This window comes from Scleropages formosus, chromosome 4 (genome assembly GCF_900964775.1).
Source record: "Scleropages formosus chromosome 4, fSclFor1.1, whole genome shotgun sequence".
Taxonomy (NCBI): domain Eukaryota; kingdom Metazoa; phylum Chordata; class Actinopteri; order Osteoglossiformes; family Osteoglossidae; genus Scleropages; species Scleropages formosus.
The window spans coordinates 7,968,118-7,993,141 of NC_041809.1; the positions used below are offsets into that span (position 1 = coordinate 7,968,118).

General features: G+C 45.5%; 1 protein-coding gene across 10 annotated transcripts in view; it reads right to left on the bottom strand.

Moving 5' to 3' along the window:
- The window catches only part of dst (dystonin), a 170,918-nt gene that overhangs the window by 36,399 nt on the left and 109,495 nt on the right, over positions 1-25,024 (bottom strand). For all 10 annotated transcript variants that reach the window (XM_029251529.1, XM_029251530.1, XM_029251538.1 and 7 more), the window contains 16 exons: positions 23,543-23,666; positions 22,180-22,388; positions 20,263-20,580; positions 19,811-19,977; positions 18,848-19,004; positions 17,157-17,277; positions 16,848-16,904; positions 15,335-15,570; positions 14,995-15,124; positions 14,138-14,337; positions 13,390-13,885; positions 11,367-12,835; positions 2,182-2,343; positions 1,803-1,973; positions 1,284-1,450; positions 221-380 (listed from right to left, as the gene is read on the bottom strand). In XM_029251529.1, coding sequence (XP_029107362.1) covers positions 221-380; positions 1,284-1,450; positions 1,803-1,973; positions 2,182-2,343; positions 11,367-12,835; positions 13,390-13,885; positions 14,138-14,337; positions 14,995-15,124; positions 15,335-15,570; positions 16,848-16,904; positions 17,157-17,277; positions 18,848-19,004; positions 19,811-19,977; positions 20,263-20,580; positions 22,180-22,388; positions 23,543-23,666 — 4,344 coding nt within the window. The remainder of the gene's footprint in view (positions 1-220; positions 381-1,283; positions 1,451-1,802; positions 1,974-2,181; positions 2,344-11,366; positions 12,836-13,389; positions 13,886-14,137; positions 14,338-14,994; positions 15,125-15,334; positions 15,571-16,847; positions 16,905-17,156; positions 17,278-18,847; positions 19,005-19,810; positions 19,978-20,262; positions 20,581-22,179; positions 22,389-23,542; positions 23,667-25,024) is intronic.

A 25,024-nucleotide genomic window follows, 5' to 3' on the forward strand; every position in this document is an offset into this window, starting at 1 on the left:
GAAGGGGGGAAAAATGGACAGGAAAACAAGCACAAAGAAACAAAAGAAATGGGACTAAAAATTAAATAAACAAAGAATAATGACCGCGCAAACAGCCAGAGGAATAAAAATACAGCAGATCAACATAACACAGCCAAGGCATGAGAAAACTAAATTAAATAATAAAGGAATGAAATGATCCAGGTGAGGAGCGGGGATGATAAGAGGTCACGATTGGCACCTTGTGCTGGGAAATTTGCTCCTCCAGTTTCTTGGTCTGGGTTCCGACAGGCTCGGAGTTGGCCAGACGTTTTTCGGTGGCACTCAGCCACTCGACCAGGGGCTCCAAGGTCTCGTGGAACTGCTGCGCCACCACCAGGATGCCTTCGAGCTGTTTGTGCCTGCAGTAGTTCAACACAGAGGACGCAGTGTGAATAGATAAAACAATAACGCATAATCTGTCATCCATCATCTGACATTATTATTTCGACATCTGTTTTACTATGGACTGTTCACTAGAAAGGGGGGCATGGTGGCGGAGTGGGTTGGACCGGGGCTTGCTGTCCGGTGGGTCTAGGGTTCAAGTCCCACTTGGGGTGCCCTTCAACGGACTGGCATCCCGTCCTGGGTGTAGCCCCTCCCCCTCCAGCCTTGTGCCCTGTGTTGCCGGGCCGGGCTCCGGCTCCCCGCAACCCCGTTAGGAACAAGCAGTTCAGACTGTGTGTGTAATAGAACGTTCCAGAAGTCTCCCATGAATGAGCTAAAAAATTAACAATAATAGGCAGCAACACTAACACGGAACTTACGGTTACATTTACTCCTTTAAGCGGATGCTTTTCTCCGAAGTGGCGTACAAATCAGAGTAAACAAAAGTACATTTCACCAACAGATGGACAGATACTGATGCAGATACCCGATTCTCAAAGTAGTCTCTTAGTCCAATACCACCATTTCTGTAAGCATACGTTACATGAGTAGCTGCATATATAGTTGACTGAGTTATATATATATATATATATATATACACAAATATATGTGTCAATGTATATATATTTAAACACATAATATGGAAAAATTTGTAAAGCAGATAGTAGAGAAGTGGGTCTGAAAAGATATGTTTTGAGATCCCTCTTGAATGCTGACAGAGATTCAGCAGTTCTGAGTGACAGAGGGAGCTCATTCCAACTTGCTGGCACATTCTTTAATAATACACCTGGCTAATGATTGATGCATATTTTCTGTCCTTAAAATGTTCCTTACGTTGTTTATATGACAGGCTGATTAAATGGGGCTGTCGCACAGACCTGGCTTCTGCTTTCTTGAGAAGAGCGTCCCATCTCTGGCCTAGGCTGTCTATCTCCTTAATGATCTTCTCCTTGTCTGCAGGCTCTGCGAGGTCAGACACCTTCCCGCCTTCCTGTTTAATCAGCTCCACCGTAGGCCTGCGGTCGTCCAACAGCCGCTGTAGAAGCTGATGCACACAAGCAGAGAGTGTGTATCCAAACTGACGTCATTACTAGGACTTCATGCACAAATTATAATGGATAATTCCAATTCATATATATATATACACACACACACACACAATTTTTTTTTTTTTCCCCATTCAAACCCAGGTCCTTCGGCTGCAAAGTGACAGCTCTAAACACCTTCTGGCTCACACTGTTATTGTATTTACATACACATAAGTGCATAAAAAGTATGGTCTGATCATACACTACACACTTTCTATTAATTTACCTTGGTGATCGGATTTAGAGAAAATTAGACTTCATCTGCAAAATTGTACTGCTTATGCTTAATAATGCCTTGAAGGTACTCACTTTCTGCTCCTGAATTTGCGCTTTCACTACTTTGAATTCTGCCGAGGGGGGCCTCTGGTTGCCCACCAGCTCCTCCGTGTCTGTCAGCCAACTGAGCAGGGATTCCAGGGCATCCTGGAACCTCCCACAATGCAACAGGGCTTCGTGCAGCTTGGCCGACCTCTCGGCGACCTGATGGAAGCATTTCAAACAAACACGGCGGCGTGAGCGAATCCGGATCGCTCGGGCACTTCTTGATGAACAAAACAAAGAGCTGAACCGGCCCGGTAAACCAGTTCCACCTCATGGGAGGACTTAGCAGGATATCCTTTTGTGATCTGGTTCAGAAAAGCAATATTCATTCCATAGGTGTGACAGGAAACACGAAGTGTGAGGTAACCTTTTTGTTCAGGGTATTCCATCTGGTGTTGACATCCTCCAGGTCCTGCTCAAGGCTCTGTGTGCTGGTGTTCTTGGCAGCACTCTGGATGAGACCCTGACCAAGGCTGTTGAGGTCCTGCAGGCTGGCCTGTAGCGGCTCGATTTCATCTTTCTGAAAGACCTAGAACCAAAGCACTATAATTATTGCACTGAGGGCGACAATAAAAAAAAAAAACACTTAGAAATGAAAATAAACAGCTATACAGACTGGACAGCCCCTTAGATCTTAGTAATGTCTTTGGGAATTAAGCAGGATTATTATGTTACATTCACATGTATTCATTTAGGTGAAACCTAGGAATATTATACATTTATTCAGTTGGGTATTTTTTTTTACTGGCACAAAGGATATTACAGAAGCAAGTGGGATTTGAACCGGCAACCATCAGATCCATCTCACTAGAGTACCTGCTGCTTCCTGTTTTGTTGCATTAATGCCAGGGAAAAAAAACCCATAGGTTGCAAAACCAGGGGTCTTTTATATCTAAATCCATATTTTATGTGTAATCATTAAATCAGATTTTATGGGAAGAAACCTACTTTCTGACACTAATACACATCGCTGATCTTGATCTGTTTAACCGCTCGTCCCATACGGGGTCAGGGGGAGCCGGAGCCTAACCCGGCAACACAGGGCGCAAGGCTGGAGGGGGAGGGGACACACCCAGGATGGGACGCCAGTCCATCGCAAGGCACCCCAAGCAGAACTTGAACCCCAGACCCACTGGAGAGCAGGACAAGAGCCAACCCACTGTGCCCCCCTGATCTGTTTAACATAATGCCAAAATTATTCATTCTTACTGTATTAATGCTGCACTTATCCTGAAGTGGAAAAATAGCTCATACGCATGACTGATCTAATCATACCAACATGTTATATTATCAGGCTGTTATCATCTGAGAAGTTCCCAAAAAACAACTACACGCACAAAGCTGTTTTTAAATGTGGGAGCCGGTATTCTGCAAAAACACTTTCAGTAGGGAGGAAGCTGTCTGAAGAGGGGAGCTATTGACATCAGTTAAGACACAGCTGTGGAAGATCATAAGGAGCTAGTCACAGGTAGGTCAGCACATTGCGTTCAATCCAGGCATCCCGTAATTCAATATGCAAGAAGCACTAAGAGGCACGTTTCCAAGGATACCGTAATCAGAAGTGTCACATTTATCAAGCTAAACACTTGCAGGGCCAGACAGTAAAATTGCCCATGCTGAGTTTCTCCTAAAAAGTATATCCTGTTCGAGGTACCTGGGGGGTGGAGAGGCCCGCTAGGTCAATTTCGGGACAGGCGGCTAACACCGCTAAAAGACTCTCGATCTCCTCGTCAGCCATGCGCCTGAACATCTGGCCGCCCCCATTGGCTAAACATGCCTCCTTCTCCACCGACCAAAGAAAGTCCTCTAGCTCTTCCATGTCACAGTCCGAGGTCCCGCCGTCCGGGTCCGGTGGCACTTTCTCCTTAGATGTGGTTAAATCTGGCGGTCCGATTCGACTAATGCACGATTCGGGTTGCGTGACGACCACACTGACCAGCTCGCAGTCCTCCTCAGCAGGAAGGTCAACCACCAGCTCAGCAGTTGGAAGCTCATTGTAGTCCAGAGAGTCGCGGCCTGCAGAGCGCGTGCCGTTAGGCAGTAACATAGGGATGCGGACATACAAATTCCGATAGTCCTCATCACCTTCCAATACATCTGTAGGCCCAAAGCTGACCCCATGCATATCATCCCCCCACTGTGCCTCGTGCTGAGATGTAGCCATGTAGTAACCCAGTGGGGGCAGAGTGTCTATACCAGATTTGAAAGGGAATTCCTCTTGCCCTGAACTGAAGGAACACCCTGTCTTGAGCTCCTCTGAGATGTGCATGGCCTCTGTGGAGGACATGCTCCTCGTCCCTGTTCCAGGACCCTGGGCGCCCCGCCGTCTTCGGCGCTCCCGCTCGGCCGTGGGGCTATACAGGCCCGAATCGTCCTCTGAGGTTAGCGAGCTAGTCCCGCTCCTGCTTGGGTGGCGGCCCTCTTCGGCAGAGTCTGCACGTAGAGTACCGGAGAGGCTTGCACCATCCCCGGGGCCACAGGGGCCCAGGGCTCGCCAGGAGCGGCGGCGGCCCTGCTGGGGCGGCTGTTCCTTTCGTTCCTCTGGCAGGTGAGTTCCAGGCCTGGCAGTGCCTGCACCACGAACGATGTCGCCGTTGAGGCGCAGGCCATCGAAGGGCACGCGCTCGTCGGGTCTGGACCCGTCACGGCCACGCAGCTCGAAGGCACTGGAAGAGGACAGCACCCCGTTCCCACAAAGGCTACTCAGGTCCAATGTGCGGTGACTGTAGGGCAGAGTGCCCACAAAGTGCCGTGACGCTAGGCTGCCCTTTGAACCCGAGTCAATCTGCTCATTGAGTCTGACTGTGTCGTAAATGGACCTCTGGGGAACATAGCAGTCCTCGATGTTCAGGTCCTCCTCCTCACCCTTCCCCACGCATGACGGATTTTGGCGAAGACAGTCCGGTCTGCTCAGAGGTTTTCCCATACTTAAGGACCCTTCCCTTTCCAGTAACCACCGATAAACGTCTAACTAATTTCAGTATATTACTCAAGACGTGAGGTAACGGTTGATATTCAGTGCAAAAACAAATCCGCTATAAATTACATAACATATCTGTATAAATACTTTGAGGCTATCACAAACAACAAATATAAAAAATAAATTATTTATACAACTTGTGCTATAATAAAATATGTGCTGTGGTGATTAAAATACACACAAGTAGCATATTCAGCTAAAAAAGTAACAAAAGCCTATACTTATAACATTTCCCGAGCTGAGACAAGGTAGCTATTTACAATCACGGGCTGTAAAGAAAATTAGAAAATATAATCTCAATATAAAATGTAAAGCAAGATCTAATAAAAAAAAAGTAAGACGGTTCCCTTTTCTCGGCTTGGCACGATCCAAACAGGCAAATCGGAGACAGCGAATCCCCCTTTGTTTTCAGCGAGTGGCTATAATGTCCGCAGAGAGAGCATAATCCCATTGATGCACCTTGCTCCGGCGAGTGCCCCGCGCATCTCTTCACTTCCCATTGTGAGAAACTTCCAGCGTTATTTCTCAGTCATCCGGCAGAAAGCACGACCCGGGGTAACCGTCTCCCAGAGCCGCTTCCTCTCTCGAAGGCCTGAGGGCTTTGAAAGCTATCCCCGGTGCAAAGTGTCCAAAGCCTGGCGCTAATCCGGCAGCTCCCTGAAAACAAAGGGCACTCCAAAAGCGGCCGGAGCTTGAGATCACACACGCACACACACACACGCGCTCACTCAGGAACACTCTCCCTCTTGTGCTGCTCTCCCTCGACTCTGCCCCGCAATGACAGACACCCTCCCGGCAGTGGGTTGGACGCCCCGCCCCCTTCTGGTTATTCAGGCAACATCTGCCGCGGCTCCACTCGTGCACGGCCTCGGCTCCGGCACATGTTGATTGGTGGACGCTTGACCCTTTTAATTCCCCTCTTCTGTCTCCACAGCCCACATGACTTAACATCTTAGTCATCTTTGTACCCTGCAACATCAGTCTTCTTCCACAGGAGGGTGCGGAGGGAGGGAAGGCATGTCTTTTTTTTTTTTTAAACGCAGCCTGGGCAGCTGCTCTACACCGGTGACATCACACAGTTCAGAAATAGATCCCGTCTTCTTCTTTTTTTAACACCGCCTTGTTTTCGTAGACCCGTTTCCAGGCTCCACGCAGATATTCTGTTAATTACTTTGAGAATGCCAAGAGTGGCAAAGTCCCTTGAAATTTTACACCCGAATCCCTGTTAAGTCCAACGGCGGCCTTTTTTGGTGAGCAGCCGGGCAATAAGGGGAAGGAGAACTAGGGGGCCGCAGGAAAATAAAGGCGTTTATTTTTGTTTTCCACTATGGTGCGAAGAAGAAAGAGCGACGAGGTGGATTATCCAGACATTTTACGGCACACAAAAGCGATTCCCGGTCGCTTGCACGGAGAGGGAAGCAGGCGGGGACACAAGCGAACGGTTAAAGGGATCTGGGGGATTTAGGGAAAGGATATTCACCATTGGAATCCCTCATACTTTCTGACATAATCCAGGCTGAGAATTAACGCAGGCAGGATATTAGTCTCTCCAGTTCCTTTACAGCACCAGAGTGATCTCACCGCCACTCCCGTTTGAACTTCCTGATTCAGCATCTGGGGTGTTATTGTGATAGCTAATTTGGCATAAGACATAAAAAATAATTACAAAAAACGTGTAAAAAAAAAAAAATCAAAAGATTACACTGCATGAAAATAAATACTGGGAGAAGCCACTGATTTTGTGGACGGAAATTGCAACGTTTGTTCAAGGCTATAATCTCTGCCGTCTCCATTCAGTTGTAAAAATAGTGTTAAGAAACGTGCCGAACATAGTACGGATTTTTAGAATTCAGCATTTCCTGGTCTTGCAGTGTTCGGTGACGGATTTAATTTTGAGAAGTGATGCGCATGCTTAAAAGTAAATTAAAACAACTGCCACAGAGTGCAGAGGTTCAGAACCTTTCCCTGAAACTAATGCATTATTATTTTCTGGTGTTAACGATATTTGCTATTAGTCGACGCTACTGACCAAAGGTGGAGTAAATCGTTTGGCTCCACTGCAACTCCAGGTTACAGAGCACGATTCACAAACTGGGGTAAAACCAATGGTCTTACGTAACTTTCTGGTGACGGGGTGAAACCCATGGCCTCCCATTAGTTTCACATTACGTAAAATCAAGAACATACGCATTAAACTAAAAATGGGCTAGGTGTGTCATGTAAACCCATATAAAGTTACACTAGAAGCATTTCAATATCCATAAATAGTAACCCTAAAACAAAATAATTTAATAAATAAAAGAATCGGTGAAAAATAAACTGTTTCATTGGTTGGTTCTGAGCCCACAAGGGGAGGGAAAGTGAGATTGTGGGATTTTTTTTTTGTGTGTCACAGACTACGCGAACAAAGCAAGGCTTTTGACAGGACTAACCTTCAACCTCCTGCAACAGTGCGGGCTGCCGAAACGTGCCATTGTCAATCGGGAGAGGAGAGAGAAGCGGTTTCAGTCAAAACAGGTAAAATGCAGGCTGAAGTGTTATGGCAGCATCCACACCATCTAAGGTCGGTTTGACAGAAAAGCCGGAGTGAAAGCATGCCACTCGAGCCTGATGGAAAGTCGTTTCCATCGTGACACAACAGTGTACTCCAGGACCAAGGCTGCATAACACGCGGTGTTGGGTTTCCACATGGGAGGCCGTGGGGGGGGAGTGATGAGTCAGCACTTTTTGTGGCGAGCACAATGGCTCTCCTGCCTCCGCGCAGCCTGCGGTGCGTGGAATGGCAGTGACTCAGGTGGCCGGCCCGGATTTCTGCGTTCACGGGAGACACTGAGGTAACGTCTGAGCAGAGGAGCCGGGAACGGCTCCCTTCAAATGGACAAGCCCTACATTTTGGTTACGGCAGGACTGCAAATCAAAATTCACCAACACTCATGGTACGAAACAGACAACGGCAACAGAAATCAGGCCGAAAGAGTAAATCACTGGCGTTCGGCTAAAGCCAACGCAAAACACACAACGCTTCAATCACATATGCACACCACATAGAAGTCTTTCAGCAGAATCTAATTTTAATATCAGTACAAACATCAAGCCTGATAAGTTCAACATCAGTGGATGCATTGCATTTCACTTGAATTGTATTATGCACACAACCCAATCAACCCGGCAGCTCATTATAACACTTGTATCTATGAAGTTAAAGAAAAAAAATGCAAAGGATCATCAAGAAGGAAAATTTTACAGCCATCTCTGTGGCTGCTTTGATTCACTGTTGGTCTCGTTGAAAGCCATTCCACGCCACATCTCGAAATACAGACTAGTCAATTACAGATTGCCATAATCTCAAGACAGACCCTTTTCATGGGAATCTGGATCCGGATAATAGGATAAATGGTTACAATGCTGTGTCTCTGGTCGGGGCTTAGATGTTAGCCAACACCCACTGCAAAAAGACTTGGGCTCGAACAATGAAAGGGGCAAGAGAAGAGGCGAAAAGTGGGTCGCTCGACTGTGACTGATGCAACATAAAACGACCCATCAATCCCTCTTAGCAGACAATATCTTAACAGATTTAAATTCCTGGAACCATCTGAATATTTGTAGGGATTTATGTTAACGCTGCTCAACTTTGACATCCCAAAATATAAGCACGGATTTAAACTAGTAAGGCACAGTCGTGATTTATGCAGTGCTTTTAATGAAAGCAAACACAGGTTTGTCATTTGCCTGTTATGAGTTACACTTTATACGAACTGCCATAATCTCTTTGTTTCCTTTGATAGTGGAATTATCTATCCGCGAGCGCATTTATTGTATAAAGCTGGAGGACACATGCTACTTTGAACCGGCCATTCGGATATCATTTAGCTCCAGTGGTGAAAACAGGGTACATGAAAACATGGGCGTAAACGAGGGGTGGAGCGACACGCCTCATGTCTGTCCCTTAATATTTGTTCATAACTCCAATGAGTACTCTTGCCAAATATTTCTGTTCCTTCCAATATCTGACAAGCTGTTACATCACTGAATAAAAAGATGACTATGCTTCAAGGAGTATGCAACAAAGGGTGGAGTTATTTTTTAATCATTCAAAATAGAAAAAAGATGCTTCGGGTCGGTCCTACATGTGAAATAGCAGTTTCTCTCACCCGCCCATGACGTGCTCTGCAGTCCTGAATTCCTCAAACTACTCAAATGTTTAACTGATTGCCTTCGATGTTCTGGGAAGTATGACCCACGAGCTGTTGAACCAACCACAAGATGTTCCAATGGATCATCAGAGCTGCCTGTTATGTCTCAATTTAATGTAGATAATCAGCTCAGACGTTCTGTGAACATTTCTATAGAACAATCGAAACACAAATGTGGTAAGAGCCCCTTGTGTGGAATATTTCCAGATAAATTATTCCAGTGACATCTCAGCTGTGTTTTAAATGTAAGGCCGTTCCGGGCGTTCTGATTCCTTTTTCTAGAAATGTGACATAATACAAGCTTACTGGGACACTTGATTTAGCCATACAACACATCTTCAGCCAAAACTTTGATTTCCCCTCCTCTATTTTCTTGTTACACCCCCCCCCCCCCAGTTTCCTTTTTTTATTAAATTATGGAACATAGACTGATTATTCTTACATATTTGCCAAGGAAAAGTATTCTATTGCTACGGTCTACGCTTGAAGTTCCCACTATAAATATGTAGATGTCTAAAATGTTTAACTTTCTTCTGCTAGGAAAATTAACATTTGATCTACATGATAACACTAAAAAAAAAAAAATAATAATAACATGATAATTTAAAGGAATTTTGATGTGCCTTGTCACTCTTCTGGAATGTCTTAGCGCTACATGGTCATACCTGTGAAATATTGCAACATTTCGTTTTTATTTTATGCATGTGATGTACTTGCAATTGCTCTGTGTGCTGTTTCTATGTTGTTGTGACCCAGTTTTGACGTCACTGCTAAAAACATTATTCCTTGATTTAAGTGCCAGAATCGTCAAAAACAGTCATCAGTACTTTACAATGAAACAGAGCAATCCAAAAAAGAATTTTTCATATAATGCACAGAGTCCAGATAAAGTTCATTGTCTAATCAGGCAATAAATTTGAGCATAGGCTGTCTTGCTTAATCCTGATTGTTGAAGTGCCTGCCAGAGAGAAGGGAGCCACAAGCAGATAACGGGGACAGATGCTCGAGTATTAGCGAATCGCTGAGAGGCCAACTGGTGAAACAAAGCACTTTTTCCACACACGTTACACGCAAACGGAGGTGTTCACCCACGCAGAGCCATTCCAACAGCGCAAAAAGGGCTGGACTCAACCCTGGCCTGGTGCACTGGGGCTCCTTAACATATGACACCACACTGCCACACCATCTGTCTCCAGGGTTGTCACCCGCAACAATGGCTCGTGGTCAAGGGAGGGGGCTCTTTTTATTAGCGCCAGATGCTCGCCGGCACAGCGGAGCGGAGGACCCCATAGGACCGGCTTGCACGTGCCAGAACCACTGACCCAGAGAATCTAAACCACTATCGTACTCAAAACCTCAAAATGCTGTTGACTGTGGAAACACTGTCTATTCTGCACATTACTATATTACATTTACTTATTTAGCAGACGCTCTTCTCCAAAGCAACTTCCAATGAACTCTATGTAGTGTTATGAGCCCACACATCTTATTCATCAAGGTAACTTACACTGCTAGATGCACTACTTATACTGGGTCACTCATCCCTACATCAGTGGAACACACTCTCTCTGTCACTCACACACAATGGGTGAACCTGAACAGCATGTCTTTGGACTGTGGGAGAAACCAGAGCACCCAGAGGAAACTCAAACAGACACAGGGAGAACATGCAAACTCCACATAAACTGAGTGGGGATCAAACCCATATCCTCTCGCATCACCCAGGCACTATGAGACAGCAGTGCTGCTCGTTGTGCCACCGTGAACCTGCTATACACTTTACTAAAAATCTGGGCAATACAATAGATATTATGCTTTGTGGGAATGTGATAAAATAGTGAAAAGTCAACAAAAAGGTGAAAAATATTATATTAAAATTGCTTTATGGGGTCTATTTTTATGCACCAAGAGTCAACATGGTTGTTGGTACCTTTATTTTTCCCCACAGTAACTTTAATGTGAAAATTATTCCAGAAATTCTAAATTGTAGTGATCGCGTAGAAAACCACCTTATTGCCCATATTTTGATATTCTGGTGTGTATGTTTTCAGTTTTGGCAAATTAAAAAATAAACCCGACTGCATTTCAGCTCCTTCATGGTAATAAAAATCATGATGGAACACAGGGCAGCACAAAAACCCTCAGATGCAACTTGACTTCATTAATGTAAGTGACAACCTCACATGTGCTGCAGAACAAAATCTGCCTTCGGCTTCAGCTTGTTCTTCTAATTCTGCGGCATTCACGCAACAAAGAATCATCTTGAATAACTTCGCCCAAAGCTCCATAGCGCTATTTTAACATGAAAGCTGTTATGTGTGAAGGAAATGATCTAACATGAAAAACTGGCATATGTCTTAAGGCACAATGATGTCCTACCTTAAATGCGTTCAGCTGATGGTTGATGACCTCAATCTCCATGCCGACTGGCTCCTGGGACTCCTCCTGCCTCTCAGCCTTGCCCAGCTTCTCTGCAAACTGCTGTAGTTTGTGGTACAACTCTTCCACACGGGTGAGGGTGCTCTCCACCTGGTCCTCCCGACCCTTTGCTCTGTCCATAAGTTTGCTGCACTGCTTGCTCAAGGCTTCCAGGTCACGCTTCAGGCCCTGCAGATCTGGTGAGGCCTCATTCTCCAGCATCTTCTTGCAGCTATCGCTAGCGTTGGCAGTATTTGTCGTCAGTTCACGGAGTTTGGCAACGAAGCTCTTGATGTCATCCTTCTGCGAGCGCAAGGTATCTAGATCTCGACCCACAGCTGCCATTCCATCCAACTCATCATCCAGGTCTGCAAACCGAGCAAACATCTCCCGGATGCTGTTCTGAAACTGTCCGATGCCTTGCAATTTTCCTTCCAGGGACGAACATTTCTCCTCCATCTCCTTGCTGACAGAGCTGTACTCCTTCTCCAGGCTGTCGGCCTGCAACAGGAGGTCAGTCACTCCCTCAGCATCTGGGACATCAACCACCAGACCCTGAGCCAGACTCTTCAACTGGTCAACTTGTGTTTGAACTCCAGATAGTGCTTTCTGCTGGGCTTTCATATTAGTAAGGTTTTTGTTGCTATAAGCCTGGGTGCCCAAGGTTTCATGAGTCTCCAGTTGCTTTCTAGCACCAGCAAGCTGACCCTTGGCCTCCTTATGGGTCTCATTGAACTCCTTCAGTCTCTGGCAAATCTTATCCAAAGACTCCTTCTTCTCTTGCAACTTCTCAGTCATGCTCTCTATCCTCTGGTTGATGGAGGCCTTCTCATTCCTGACAACCTCGGTATCAGCTTTCGCCACTTCCAACAGGCTATCAGCGGCATTGTTCATCATCTCCACCAGGACTCGATGCTTGTCCAGGTCTTTCTGGATGTCCTTCACCCGTGAGGAGGAGATCTCAACTTCTGCTGGGTCAATGCTGAGATTCACTCTGTCAATGTTGGCCTCGCTCTCTTCGATCCAGGAGCTCAGCTTCTCCACATGCTCAACATACTTTTCGGCCCTCTGCAGGGCTGTCTGAAGCTTTTCCATGCTATCAGTGGAGCTCTTCCTAACCTCCTCCCAGTTGGACCTCAGTGCAGAGAGCTGTCCCTGCAATGCCACTTTCTCTGCCCCTTCTGTATTCTGCAAGAGAGCCTCGCCTTCCTTGACAATAGTTTCATAGGGCACCTCCTGTTCCCTCAGCACTTTCTGGAAGGACTCTTGCTCCTTGAGACTCTGCTGCAGAGCTTCCACTTTTGCAGAAACTGGGCAGGGTTTAGACTGCTCCTGCATCCTCTCATCCAGCCATCCTTGGAAGTCCTTGGACATCTGATGGAACTGCTGAGAGCTGGCGAAGGCTGAGTTGAGTTGCTGTATCCTCTTCCCTGTGGGACACAAAATTCAGTGTTGAAGGAAAAGGCAAGAACATTATATATTGCAAGATTTTGCTGATGTTGACCTGGAAGCTCAACAGTGACAGAGTCAATAGGATTATTTTTCATATAATCCAATGTAGATGTGGGAGTCATACCATACAGTCATACCGTATACATATAATCTGCATTGGCTATGACAATTAAGCATCCACATCTTCTGCTGAGTCATTTATTTACATTAAATATGACAGTCAGGGCTGTTGAGGTTTGCACTCGGAGGAAATATGCTGACCTGGTTGAATTTTGAGAGCCATTATTATTTAACATATGCATAGTTAATTCAACAAGATGAGTATAGACCTTATTTCAGGCTTGGCAATAACCACAATACCACTGACGTACTCCCCGAGGTCAGAAACATGATCTTGTCAGCATGAATTCATTAGGGAGGTAAGATTAGCATCATTACCACATGAATAATTCCCCATGCTGACAGACTGAGGAACCGTCAGAAACCAGCATATCCCAGTAGCAGTAACCAGAGACCAGGTGAGGGAACAAACCTGCTTTCTCCTCAAGCTGCCTGAATGGTTTGGTGACACCTTCCAGCTGCCGATTTAGGTCAGCCTTCAGATAGTCCTCGCCAACCAAAGCAGCGAGATCTGAGCACAAGGCCTCGGCCTCTTTGACCCTCTTCCTCTCCTCCCGCAGCTGGGCTGAGACGGCGTTGGCCGCTTCCAGCTGCTTCTTGACGGCATCTGGCTGGCTGCTGAGACCCTGCTGGCTCTGGAGCTGAGTATCCAGGTTGGCCACACTGTCACTGAGACTCTTGAGAAGGCCATGAAATGCCATGGTCTTGTCCAACGCCTGGTCGATGCGCTCGGACCGTTGGTCCAGCTGGCCAGTGAGGACCTGCCACTTCTGGGTCACGGCAGCCAGTCGATCCCTCACCACATCATATGATGGGTCCTTCTCATTGGGAGAACTCATAATGGCGGTAGCGGCATCATTCAGCTGCTCGTACTGTGGCTTCCGGCCGTTAAACTCATTCAGCAGAATCTAACGGGAAACACATCAAAGAACTTCAGTTTAGCGAAGAGCTGTCGACACATGGATTTAATTTTCAACGCAAAAATAAATGAAACTCCAGAGAGGAATCTTACAGCCTCTGCTTTTGGTCTAACCCACCTATGGTGTTTTGCAGCTTCATACATTTATATAAATTCTTCAACAGGTTTTTATTATTTTTCGTTAAAAACTGCATCCTGAATGTTCAGCCTCTAGGGAACTATCCTGAGAGACAATCTGTACCTGGACTTGCTGCTTCTGTGTGTTGAGCATGTTGGGGTCCACAGAGAGGGGCCCCAACACACTGATCATGAGCTCCTTCTCCGAAAGCCACTGGCAGAGCTGCTCCTCAGCTGTCCGGAACTGTTCCAGATGGCGCGAGGACTCTTCCAACCGCTGCTTCCTGTCCTCCACCGACTTTCTGACGTCCTTCCAGGCTTCATCTGCACAAGGCCATGAAGGAACGTGTTTCTTGTGAGTCACACACAAACAGGTGGGCCCCACCAGGCCGCTTTCTCATCTTCTTCCCATCCAAGCGAGACATCGCTGGCATGTCACATTGTTACACATTTCCAACAGCATTTTTCAAAGTCAGCTAATAAAATTTAACTTCAACGTTCACCATAGTGGAACTTTGTCTTGGCATGCTCCCCACTTTGAAATGATTAAATGCAATATATGCTAAAATATCACGTTCCAACAGGGGCAGCAGATGCCATACACAGTGCCTAAAGCTGCTGCCTTTTGACTCAGAGGTCAAAGGTTTAAATCCTACCTTTTGCTGTAGCACCCTTCGGTACGGTATTTATTCGGTAATATATTCGGTAAGGTATCGTAGCTGTATAAATGACTAAATAACCAAATAATGTAAGTTACTTTATATTGTACGATATAATCTTAATTTTATAAGTTGCTTTGAAGAAAGGCATCAAAGAATAAATGTTTATGAAACAATACATATAATAAACATACAATCCTACAATGGGACAGGTAGCAAAAGCTACTTTTTGACTTTTTGTCAGTGCAAAGAACAACACATAGACACCCCACTCCAAACTGAGCTCAGACTCTAAAAGCCTACTGGAAAGTGGGAAGCATACCTATCTGGTTCAGAATCTGCTTCCACTTTCCAACTTCGGGAGAATCAGGATAATCCTGGATCAGTTTCAGGAGCTTCTCTCGTAGCTGCTGAAACTTCTCCTCCTTTTGTTTCATATCTTCTTCAAAAGCCTAAGAAAATTAATGTATGGTTAAGAGTTCATACTGTAATCCATTACCCTGTCATAGATAGTGTCATCCATTATAGCTACAACATCTCCTAGAGCTTGGGAAAGGCCTCTTCGTTCAAGAGAGTTGAGGAGCACAAAGCAACAGGACCTGAGCTGGGAGCTAGGAACATCTAACAGGATACAACTTAAGCACCATCGTGGAGGAACGTGCCTTATGCTGCTCCACTTGGGTTTTCATGGAGTTGGCCTCAGTGGACACCGCATCCCATCCTGCCGCAGTCTTCTTCATGTCATCCAACCAGCTGATCAGAGAGTCAGCATCCGCCCGGGCTTCTCGAACCCTCAGCATCGCACTGTTCAGCTCGCTGGCCCTGCCCCGCAGAAGGTCACCAAGCTTCTCATAACCGTCATTGATGTACGAAATGTTTTGCTGGACAGTCATCAGCTCTGTGGGGGGTTGAAAACCAGACACATTCCCTTCAACGGTTCAGCCTTCCTGCTGTAAACATCTTACTCAACAAAAAGAACCTGCATGTCCTGGCTAAGCTCAACATCCTCCCAACATGCTCTGTTTTCAGAGACGACCATTTACACTCCACCCCGAAAGACACTAAATTCTCAGCACAGTGTTGATATACTACGTTGCTATAGTGACATAGAAAGCAGGCAGAGAGTTATTACAGTACAAAGATAACTACAGCAGCCCTCAGAGCACACATATACTATACACTCTCATTTCTCATACTACATCTACACGACACAACCCGTTAAAGTCCGCAGCCTCCTCGTAGTGCAAACAATCGCGTTACAAATTTTGCAGTTTATTTTCAATGGTATGTTCTTCGCATGTCTGTTTTCAAAGAAATTCGGTTTACAGCTGAGGGAACAGGACCCGTGTTTATATGCCAAGATGACAGATGGCAGTAAAGAGCGCACAATGATAAACCCACCTAAATTCAACTCACTTCCACAGTGTTTACAGCTTATGCCTGGTGTTTATAAGTGTTGGTGATCAACAAAAAGATGAAGGACACTGCACCTTAATGGGATGAACTGGTCAATAAGAACTGAACGGTTTGCTGAGAATTTTTTCAATTTCAATTTATTTTTAAGCTACAAGTCATTAAGAATATTAACAAATCTGACAAAGAATGGTTCAGTTATTATATGTTTATCTGATATTTTAGAGAAAATAACCAGTAAATCAAGTGACATCCATTGTTAAGCTTTAATTTATTCTGACATAGTGGTAAAAGTTACTCGGGAGTTGTCAATAAATTACAGACCCAGTTCCAACAGTGTTCTTAATTTGAGGGACCAGTGCATCTACAAATTGTAACAATATACATTTGCATAGAGGGGTGAGGTGGCGCAGTGGGTTGGACCAGGTCCTACTTTCCGGTGGGTCTGGGGTTCAAGTCCCACTTCGGGTGCCTTGGGACGGACTGGCATCCCGTCCTGAGTGTGTCCCCTCCGGCCTTACGCCCTGTGTTACCGGGTTGGTTCCGGTTCCCCGCGACCCCGTATGGGACAAGCGGTTCAGAAAGTGTGTGTGTGTGTGTGTGTGTGTGTGTGTGTGTGTGTGTGTGTGTGTGTGTGTGTGTGTGTGTGTGTGTGTGTGTGTGTACTTTTGCATATTTTCTACACAAGCACACATGCGCGTGTAAAATATGCCATTACAAGTTCAGCATATCCATGGTGATTTTTCTTATATTTTTTTTTACCTTTGTTGGTCAGATAGGCATGAGTCCCAGACCCAGAGCCATTTATAACAGCAGAGCCTACAACAAGAACCAAAGACAAGGATACTGTAAATGTATTATTTACATGAAACAACAATCTCAAAGTAATAATGGAAAGTGATCCATTTCAACTTTGTAATTTCGATCTTTGTTCACAGAAGGACTGGAAACAATAACCTCCTTCATTCGCCCCAAACCACGGCTGTGCATTAGTCCAAATCCATGCCAAGATGTGTAAGATTTACGAGTTCCAAAGGATACGTGGAGAGGGGAGTCACTTTTGCAGCATACCTGACTTGTTCTTGGTTTTGGCTGGAGATGTCAGAACACTGATAAGGCTGCAAAGAGCAGATCCTTTACTATTTATATCTTGCACAGCGGACGCCTTGGAAGTCCATTCTTCGAGTAAGGCCTACAGGGGAAAAATAATATTTTTCATCTTCCTAACAGTTCACACCAGTACATAGAAAGAGTTGCAAATTCTCAGTCCTATGGTGTAAGAAAGTTTAGCGGTGGTGGGAGAACCCACTGAAAGCGTTAATTTATCTTCTACATCATGTCTATCGTAAAGCAGACCATACAACCCACAGCCATTTAATTCAAAGCTTTTTTTCTCACCCACTTTGCCTTGGAATAATTTTTCAGCACGTAGATTTACCACTGAAGGCAGAAATCTTATTCTGAGCGCCTTTGATGTTAGAGCTCTTCATTTATATGAGGTTCATACTGAATTTCTCCCTTGAGCTCAATAAAGTGTCCATCTATCTATCTATCTATCTATCTATCTATCTATCTATCTATCTATCTATCTATCTCTTTTTTGTAAATTCGCGATTTCATGTCTAGCGATTTATCTCAGTGTTGGTGATTCAAATGGGAATTTCTTTTACACGTGAGTCACAACAACAGTTTTTTTTTTTTTTTAAATTACCCGCTCCTCTGTGTTTCCGCTGGCACCCACATCTACAGTATGGCTCATCATAGGCACACGAGCCTTGAAAACACGTTGACTTTGCACAAGGGGTTGGGGGTATTCCTGTTCTGTTTCAGTAAGAACCACGTTTATTTAGTCAGAAATACGCATTTATGCTTTTTTTCACTGGACTGAATTATGACAATCTCTTTCATAATGTACGGTACCAGTCAAAAGTTTGAGTACACTCGCTAGAAACTCGTATTTTTTTTTTTGTTCACAAGGCATTTGGTGAACGACTTTGATGATGAAACGAGCCGCCATTCCCCAGCTATTCTCTTGTTAAATCTCAACCCAAACTCCTTTCTTCATGATCCTATCCGCTTACACTATCCGTTCTTACATATTCGGCAAAGAAATGTATTTTAATGTTGGGGTCTACATCTGACGATCCCTCAGGAAACATGTGGATGACAGAAGTATTTCAATCTCTGCAACTCGAAAAACTGACACTTGATTTGCATGACAACTCCAGTGACTTCTGGAATATCTGGGCAGCCTTCTGGAAGTTATTTGAAAGTGCCAAATGATTATACCTGCGATAAGTTGTTACCTCTTCAATCTGAACTATGTATATCGACATATTTGCTTTTTCTTGGTGTACTGCCTATCTATATTCGGTTTGACCCAGTGCTATACATAAAACCCAATAAAAAAGAAACTGAGGCATCATGTCTCCTCATCTCTTCAGCAGCAATTTGTTGCTTTGTGTGTTGCTTGACTTTCACTCTTCTGCCCAGTTTGTCTCATACAGGGACTGAACAGGCTGCCCATGTGTACTTATACTTTCGACCGATAGTGTTCGAGTTGAGGGTGTCTAAGTCTTTTTATGTTCCCTTCACCGGTCATCATCTCCATCCAGGGTAGCATGCAGATGTTTCAAAGTCCACCCCAAAAGGCCAGACCATTTAGTCACAGCTGGCGGACAGTTTGCGCTCAAATTTCAGGTGTCGTAGGATTCATTCTTTCTGCGGCGCTGAGGATGGAGCGCTGAATTGCGCTGACTCACACTGACTCTCTGGAGGTCCCTGGCCATGCCCTCCTCGCTGCAGGAGGGCTGGATGACCGGTACTTTCTCCGTTGACTCGTCAATCCACTTCCTGAGGGCTCCTGAGGCCAACTTGAACTCAGCGAGCTGATCTTGGCAAGAAGAAACCTCTTCCTCCCTGCAACGCAGGGCAAATGTATATTTCAAAGGAGAGATCATCCTTCATAACACACTGGCATAATAAACAAACATAAATAATACATATAATTTTGGACTGGCCATTAAAAGATGAGACACCTCTGGCTGCCTATAATGATTGTGTGGCTCTAATCTATAAAATAATTATATAGTCTATAGGAACTGTATAGTCTATAAGTCTAGTCTAATCCTATCATTTAGGATTTATGCATAAACACTGTTATTATCACAGCTACGATTAATACTGCCGTGCAATAGCTCAAAACAGTGGTCAGCTCCATGAAATGTCTGTGCTGGTTAAAAATTAAGGAAGGCAAAACAGCACAATTAAAGATCAACATATAATTAAGAAAATATGAAATAATAAAATAACAACGGATGCCGTTCTTTGTAAAAAGAGAAAAAATAAAATAAAAAATTTCATTTTAACCCTTCTAAACGGCGGTTTGCTGTAGTTTTCATACCCAGTGACGGCTCAGTATTATGGGAGCTTGACAGAATGCGGGATAAAGGGTTGGGCTCATCTTTTTCCTTTTGCTGAAATTATTTATACTAAGAAATAACGAATATCTTGGTCCATATTATATCATTTCTATATTGTATAACGTATATAACAAAACTGTTCAGAGCAGTGTAGCCTGCAATAGTACAAGTGGGGAGAGTGACACACAAGGAACGAGCATCCATCACGACATTTCATTACTATCCTATAAATAAGCAAAATCCATAACAGCACCTGTACCCGTGCATCAGGGGGGTTTACTTTACTTTTTACTCTTTACTCACTTCTCTTTCACAGTGTCTTTGAAGGTCTTGAAGCTGTTAGACAGGCTCTCCATCTTGCCCCGAATCTGAGCTTTGCTGTCCTCCGGACCCATCTCAGACAGCTCGCCGGACAGCTTCTGCAGCATCTCCATGTCCTTGGTGTGTTCCCGTAACTCAGCGTTAGTGTCCTACGGAAGACCATTTGGAGAAACGTAGTTCGAGACACAGATTTAGATGGAATTCTCGAGTTAAACCTAAAGTGGTCACACTACGTTAACCTATAAGTCATTTACCTGTATAACTCTGATTTACTGAATTCAATATATTATGTTTATAGCCATTTTTACTTAATTTAACTATATAACTGACAACAGGGAGCAGTTAATAATCACACCGCGGTACATAATGACTGAGCTGATACTGAGAAACGTCAAGCGCTCAATGGCAGGTGAACATCAGGGCCGCAGCTGTACCTGCATCATCTGGGAGAGTTCGTTCACATTCGTCCCGGGTCCTTCTGTCTCGGACAGATCTTGCGAGCGCTTGGCCACAAACTGCTGCACCTTCTCTGAAGTCTTCTCGAACAGCTCCACCTTGTCCCTAAGCTGCTCCAGTTTTTTCACCTTCTCTTTGTGCTGGGCGCTGGCGTCGGAGAAGCGCTGTGACAGGGCGTCCATCCTGGACTGAAGCGCCGCCGCCGCGGATGGCTCCGCAGTTTCTATGAACTTCTTCACCTTGGCCTTCATGGCCGAGATGCTGCTCTGACGGCTTGTAATGTCCTGTTCCAGGGCCTTAGGGTATGAAAGCAAGAGGAAGGGCTTTAGAGGAAGAGCGCCACCTGGTTGTTGGAGTCAACTTTTTTCAGAAAGTAGGATGGACACATCTCAGCTGGCTGCGTGCAGTGTGACGCTGTGCTCTAGGGAAATAACTACAGTCATGCCTGAGATACGGCCAGTCAAGTGTCGAGAATTCAACTCATCACATCATCATCCGAAACCGCTTGTCCCATACGGGGTCACGGTGAGCCGGAGCCTAACCCGGCAACATAGGGCGAAAGGCTGCAGGGGGGAGGGGACACACCCAGGACGGGACACCAGTCTGTCGCAAGGCACCCCAAGCAGGACTCAAACCCCAGACCCATTGGAGAGCAGGACCCAGTCCAACCCACTGCACCATTGCGCCCCCCTGAGAGTTCAACTCATGATTTAATTTAGTTGATGCTTTTCTCCAGTGCAATTTACAGGATTACTCTATTTACAGCTATTTACTCATTTATAGAGCTAAGTCATTCTACAGGAGCAATTTTGGGTGAACACTTTGCTGAATGGTACTACAGCCAGAGGTGGGACTGAAACCTGCAACCTTTGGGTCCAAAGGCAGCAGCTCTAATCACTACACTACCAGCCGCTCCAACTTCACAAGGAGTTTAGTTTAGTTTAGTCCCCCTACCTTGATTTACAATTCTTCTTTCCCTCTTCACAAAGACCAGACTTGGAATTTGGCAACATCTCAGCAGTGCCAGACATTGACATTTATTCATATAGCTGGTGCTTTTCTACAAAGCAACTTACAATGCTAAGCTCCTTATAATTATTTATTCATTTATACAGCCGGGTAATTTTACAGGGGCAATTTGGGGGAAGGTAGAATTCCCCGGCAGCATCTTTATCAAGGGTAGTACAGCTGGAGAGGAAACATGAACCTGTGACTTTTGGCTCCTAAGGTAGCGCTCCAACATGTACACAACCAGCTGCCCCTTTTATTCACTTTGGAGACACCTTTCTCCAAAAGGACATACTATGAGTACTATGTAATATCTAGCACATATAAAAAAATCATACAACAATTCAAAGTAATAAATGAAGGGAAGAAACCATGTAATGCTGTGTTATGATTACTAATATTGCATACTCAAGTAACTGTATTACTTGGTGACATTTTAGAATGAATGGGTATCACTTTTGTGCTCAGGAGCATTTGAAAATGTTTACCATTGAAACAAATGTTACTCACTGTATGTCTTTGAGTTGTGAGAGTTTGTGTTACAAAGGTTTTTTCATTATTATGAATGACTTATTACGTGGAGGGGGACATGGTGGAGCAGTGGTGCAGTGGGTTTGACCGGATCCTGCTCTCCGGCGTGCGGTTCAAGTTCCGCTTCGGGTGCCTTGCAATGGACTGGCGTCCCGTCCTGGGTGTGTCTCCTCCCCCTTGCGCCCTGTGCTGCCGGGTTAGGCTCCGGCTCACCGCGACCCCGCTTGGGATAAATGGTTTCAGACAGTGTATATGTGTGTGTTATTACATGGATTATTATTAATGTATTAGTAATAATAATGTGGTTATTCTCCCCATGCAGTCATACACCACCAGTATGTGGACTTCACTCTTACCGCTTCCTTGCTGAGCAGGTCTCCGACGGCGCCCGAGTTCAAAGGCACTGGGTCGTGTTTCTCCAGGCTCTTCTCCACACCCTCCATCCAGTGCATCATCTCGTCCAGCCTGTCCTGAACGCTGAGCGAACGCGTCAGAGTGACTTGCAGCCTCTCGTTGCGGTCGCTCACCGATTTGGCCAGGTTATCATACCTCTCGGCGATGTCGTCTGCAACAATTGCAGTGATTAGGATTAGTGACCGTGCTCAACTGAAAGATCCTTTCGGGATTAGCGACATGCAGGGCCACCAAATGAACCCGTTTAACCCGACAAGGCCCCATGCCCACCGAGGGCCCCACGCAGGGGGACCAGTGCTGAAGCCAGATCTTCCGTCTCGACAGCCTTTGAAAATCACGGAATTCCATGCAATGAACGACAGAGCTACAGGATTCCCAAATTTTTTAATAACGTGCATATATTTTACAATACCGGTCTCAGTGGCGTCGGGGGAAAAAAGAGCTTTTGCAATTTAAAACTGATTCAATCTCATCAAAGTCAAAAATGCCCAAAGATTCAACACCCCTGCGATATTACACATAAAAGTCCACCAAGCAAGAAAGATTCCTTCATAACTAGTTTTGTTTTAACATGTTTTATGTCAAAATAGAAGATGATTAATATAGACATTGTTATGTTTGTAATACAAGAGGATAGCATATATTCCTGCCACCTAATCTGAAATCTTAAATCAAGGAGACCCCAGCAAAATGGGTCAAACTGGTCCCTGCAATTACTAAGGGCAGCCCTGGATGAATTATGTGTTTATGTCTATACACAGAGGGGTGCGGTGGCGCAGTGGGTTGGACCACAGTCCTGCTCTCCAGTGGGTCTGGGGTTCGAATCCCGCTTGGGGTGCCTTGCGGCGGACTGGCGTCCCGTCCTGGGTGTGTCCCCTCCCCCTCCGGCCTTACGCCCTGTGTTGCCGGGTAGGCTCCGGTTCCCCGTGACTCCGTATGGGACAAGCGGTTCTGAAAATGTGTGTGTGTGTGTCTATATACATATGTCTTATGCCTGTATGAATGTATGTCGTATGTTGTATGCTGCTGCAACCAAAGTCAGTTTTCAACCTGGACTTAATAAAGATTTATCCATCCATCTATCCATCCACCCATCCACCTACGTAATGAAGCACTCAATAACTCTCAATTTAAAACGATACTTGGCTTCACACAGGAACCCATTAAAGAAGAGGTCAGTTTCTCTGACCTCTGCACCCGACACTAAATCGTCTTTGTGCCGCACGGACACGGCACCCCACGTCCTCCCTTTTAATCAACACGACACAGGGAGGCCTGCAAGTGCGTCCAGCACGTTTTCCTCACCAACTGTTTCCTGGATCTCGTCCTGGTTGGTCAGCAGGTCCCCTTCGGCCGTGAGCAGGGCGTCGGCCACCTTGCGGAGCGTCTCCACGGCACCCTGGCGTCCCGATGTCTGTCCTTGCAGGGCCTGCGGGCGAGAGGGGCACATTGTCTCACCATCTCCGGAGCCCCACCCGTCTCCGCTCACATAACTGGTTTACTGGTGTAATGGGCTCCCGGTGGGGGCTCTGTGTCGACTCTGCACTGAAATTGCTAGACAGGTCAAAGGGTCACTCAGATCTTACCCCAAACGGGCACTCGCTGTACAGAATGGGAAAAAAACTCAAGGACAAGCTACCCCAAGCACAAAGAACCTTAGAGTTGTCACCTTGAAATCAAAAGTATTGGGTTCAAATCCCACCTGCTGCTGTCATACCCCTGACCAAGGTACTTACCCTGAATTGATACAGCAAAGATTACCCAGATTCATAAATGGGTAAATAATTCTGAGTGGATTATTATAGCAGCCCCCCGCTGTAATTCCTTCTGGAGAAAAGGACGAGCTAAATTAATACCTAAAAATATTAATCCTTGGATGCTAAGGAGGACTGAGTCTGTCATCCCTGCCAGACCTTGCAATGTGCTTTTTTCAAATCTTGAAGTCACTCTCCACAAGTGATCCACATATTTTATATTTATTCCTTGCTAAAGAGTATCACATCTAGAGGTGAGACTCGAACCTGCAACCTGTAGGTCCAAAGGCAACAGCTACGACTGCTACAGCTGCCCAGCTTTTTTAGGGGTTACCTGCTCTACGATATACAGTCCCATGACTGATATTATAACACACCTCCTGTCAGCCACCTGTGTTGTTATTGCCGATTAGATGGTAAGGAGGTCACCTGCTACAGATGCTGCAAAAAAGACTGCAGACTGTATAGAAAATTACACTAGCGATGCTGAAAACGTTTAATTCGATATTAGCACTACCATCAATTTACTGTACAAAGGCATCTGTCTTTATTTTTTTGGTTAAAAATACTGGACAATGTAATATGTGTCAACGGTGATGGGAAATTTTGGCACCCGACCCTCATATGGGAATCCACCCTAAATAATTTCACGAATTCCACCCCTGCGTCCCACCGCTGGCAGACAAGTTCCAGGATTTAACCGGGGGGGCGGTGTCAGGTTTCCGAAACACAGGTTCATTGTCTCGCTCTGTTCACCGTGTCTCGTGTTAATCGGCCGCCGCACGTCCACGAAGAGACGCAACAGGCTACGGCGCTGCCTTCCTATCCTCTGCATCAGAGGGATTCCTCCCCCTCCATCGCAAGAAAACATCGTTTTGCCAATTCGCGTCGGCTTCTCGTGTTCTCGCTGGAAAAAATTAAAACCCCCCAGTGCAAGCGGCCGCTCCTTAAATCAGACGTCTGCTGTTCTGTGCTCCGACTGTGGTGGTTTTCACACCGTGCCCTATAAATAGTACAAGGACTGTATAAGGCA